This window comes from Tamandua tetradactyla, chromosome 26 (assembly GCF_023851605.1).
Source record: "Tamandua tetradactyla isolate mTamTet1 chromosome 26, mTamTet1.pri, whole genome shotgun sequence".
Taxonomy (NCBI): domain Eukaryota; kingdom Metazoa; phylum Chordata; class Mammalia; order Pilosa; family Myrmecophagidae; genus Tamandua; species Tamandua tetradactyla.
Genome location: NC_135352.1, coordinates 13842671 through 13844933, shown reverse-complemented (window position 1 = coordinate 13844933; position 2263 = coordinate 13842671). Strand labels below are relative to the sequence as shown.

The 2263-nt window shown below is 45.2% G+C and overlaps 1 protein-coding gene across 1 annotated transcript; it reads left to right on the top strand.

Annotated features, from left to right (window-relative positions):
• Window positions 1-500: 500 nt before the first annotated feature.
• Window positions 501-1389, top strand: LOC143670039 (akirin-1). Its single transcript, XM_077144731.1, has one exon. It carries the CDS (start codon window positions 584-586, stop codon window positions 1160-1162), a length of 579 nt encoding a protein of 192 aa, XP_077000846.1. The 5' UTR covers window positions 501-583; the 3' UTR covers window positions 1163-1389.
• Window positions 1390-2263: the final 874 nt, after the last annotated feature.

Sequence of the window (2263 nt, the reverse complement as noted above, 5' to 3'; positions counted from 1 at the left end):
GGTAGTGTTTTGGTTTGTTGCCACAATGCAATATACCAGAAATGGGTTGGTTTTTTTCAATGGGGATTTATTAGGTTGCAAATTTACAGTTCTAAGTCCATGAAATTGTCCAAATTAAGGCATCAAGAGGAGGACACCTTCTGTCATATGAGAAGGCAGATGGCAACATCTGCTGGTCCTTCTCTCCTGGGTTGGTTTCAATGTCTCTCTCTCTACTCCAGAGGCTTTTCTCAGGATTTCATATCTTAGCTTCTCTGAGCTCTCCTAGTTTCATCTGTCTTTTATTCCTCATAAAGTACTGTAGCAAGAGGATTAAGACCCACCTTCTTCACGGAAACAACCTGTTCAAAAGTTCCCACCCAGCGATAGTTTGGCCTCCACAGGGACGGATTAAGAGTACATGGCCTGGGGATTCACCCCTCTAGGATTTATTCCTACAAAGGATAGTCTAGGCCTACTTAAAATTGGGCCTAAGAGTCACCCCCAGATTGGAACCGGCTTGGCTTGCGAGCCCCGCTGAGGAGCCGGAGGTCAGGCTACAGTTACTGCCGCTTCCCCGCCTGGTCCCTGGCCCCTCAGCGACATGGCGTGCGGGGCGACGCTGAAGCGGCCTATGGAGTTCGAGGCGGCGCTGCTGAGCCCCGGCTCCCCGAAGCGGCGGCGCTGCGCCCCTCTGCCTGGGCCCGCTCCGGGCCTTAGGCCCCCGGACGCCGAGCCGCCTCCGCCGCTTCAGACACAGATCTCACCGCCGACTCTGCAGCAGCACGTCCCGCCTGGTAGCGAGCGACGCCTTCCAACTCCGGAGCAAATTTTTCAGAATATTAAACAAGAATATAGTCGTTACCAGAGGTGGAGACATTTAGAAGTTGTTCTTAATCAGAGTGAAGCTTGTACTTCAGAAAGTCAACCTCACTCCTCAGCACTCACAGCACCTAATTCTCCAGGTTCCTCCTGGATGAAGAAAGACCAGCCTACCTTTACCCTCCGTCAAGTTGGCATAATATGTGAGCGTCTCTTAAAAGACTATGAAGATAAAATTCGGGAGGAGTATGAGCAAATCCTCAATACCAAACTAGCAGAACAATATGAATCTTTTGTGAAATTCACACATGATCAGATTATGCGACGATATGGGACAAGGCCAACAAGCTATGTGTCCTGAAGGTTTCCTATATATATGAGTACCAGGTTTGACCTCAAGAGATGGCTGCTGTACACTTTTTGCAACTGGTTTGATATCACATTTCAGCTCCAACTTTGCATCCTGAGAACACTTAATCGTTTCTGCAGGTCCATTTTATACAACTTGAAAGACCTTGAAACTTTCTGGTTGCCACAAGCATATCTTTCTTTCCTGCTCATCCAATAAACAGCTGTGCCCTACTGTGATAGATTTTCCAAACAAAAAACCTGGAGCAGCAGTTTAGCAAAATATGCCTTCAGTGGCACTCAACAAATGGAGTTTCCCCAAGTACAGCTCTGTAAGAAGTGTGTGTGTGAGAGTGTGTGTATATGTGTGTATGTATATTTTAAGTTATTATTTGTATTGTGCAAATTTTTTGATCTTGGGGATTCTGGCTGTGAATTTGATGCACGACAATTATGGTTAAAAAACATTTGCTTGGTCTACAGAAGATCATTAATGTTTTGTGACCATATAGTTGTAACAGTGGATTGTTTATGTGTAGGTATTATTGTTAAATACAGGGACTGTTTCCAGGCACAGAATATGAATCAAAGTTAGGATGAACATTAGATGTGATTATGATGACATAGCAAAGGTCTGCAATCTAGGTCTACAAATGCATGGTGAGGAATTAGAACAAACTGGAGGATGGGCCATTTGACACATGGACTCTGCCTAGCCGTGTTAGAAAAATACTTTGACTCCAAGCCTTAAAATATCCATATGGAGTCTGTGTTCACCTCATTCATATAATCAAAAAGCTCACTGGACACTAAACTCTCCAGGGAAAGGAGCTCCCCTAGAGCAAGAACATCAGGGTTTGTTCCATAGCATAGCACAGGTGAGCATGGAACGGGGCCAGGCCGCAGCGGCACTGCTACTTGGGCAGAATTTAGATCCTTTAGTCAGGTTTTCCTAAATTCTTTTAAGAGGTGTCCATGTTCAACTGCTTGAGCTTTATTTTGGCAACCCCCTTCCTGAGGTTGCTTACTGCTGTTCTTCACTTTGTTTCCAAGGCTGAGGAACAGAAAGTAGCCTCTGTTTTGAGGAGGTGGAAATTGAGTATACATTTATTTT

Bases quoted from the DNA above. Each gene is read 5' to 3' on its own strand.
- LOC143670039 (XM_077144731.1), top strand. From the start codon at position 584: ATGGCGTGCGGGGCGACGCTGAAGCGGCCTATGGAGTTCGAGGCGGCG.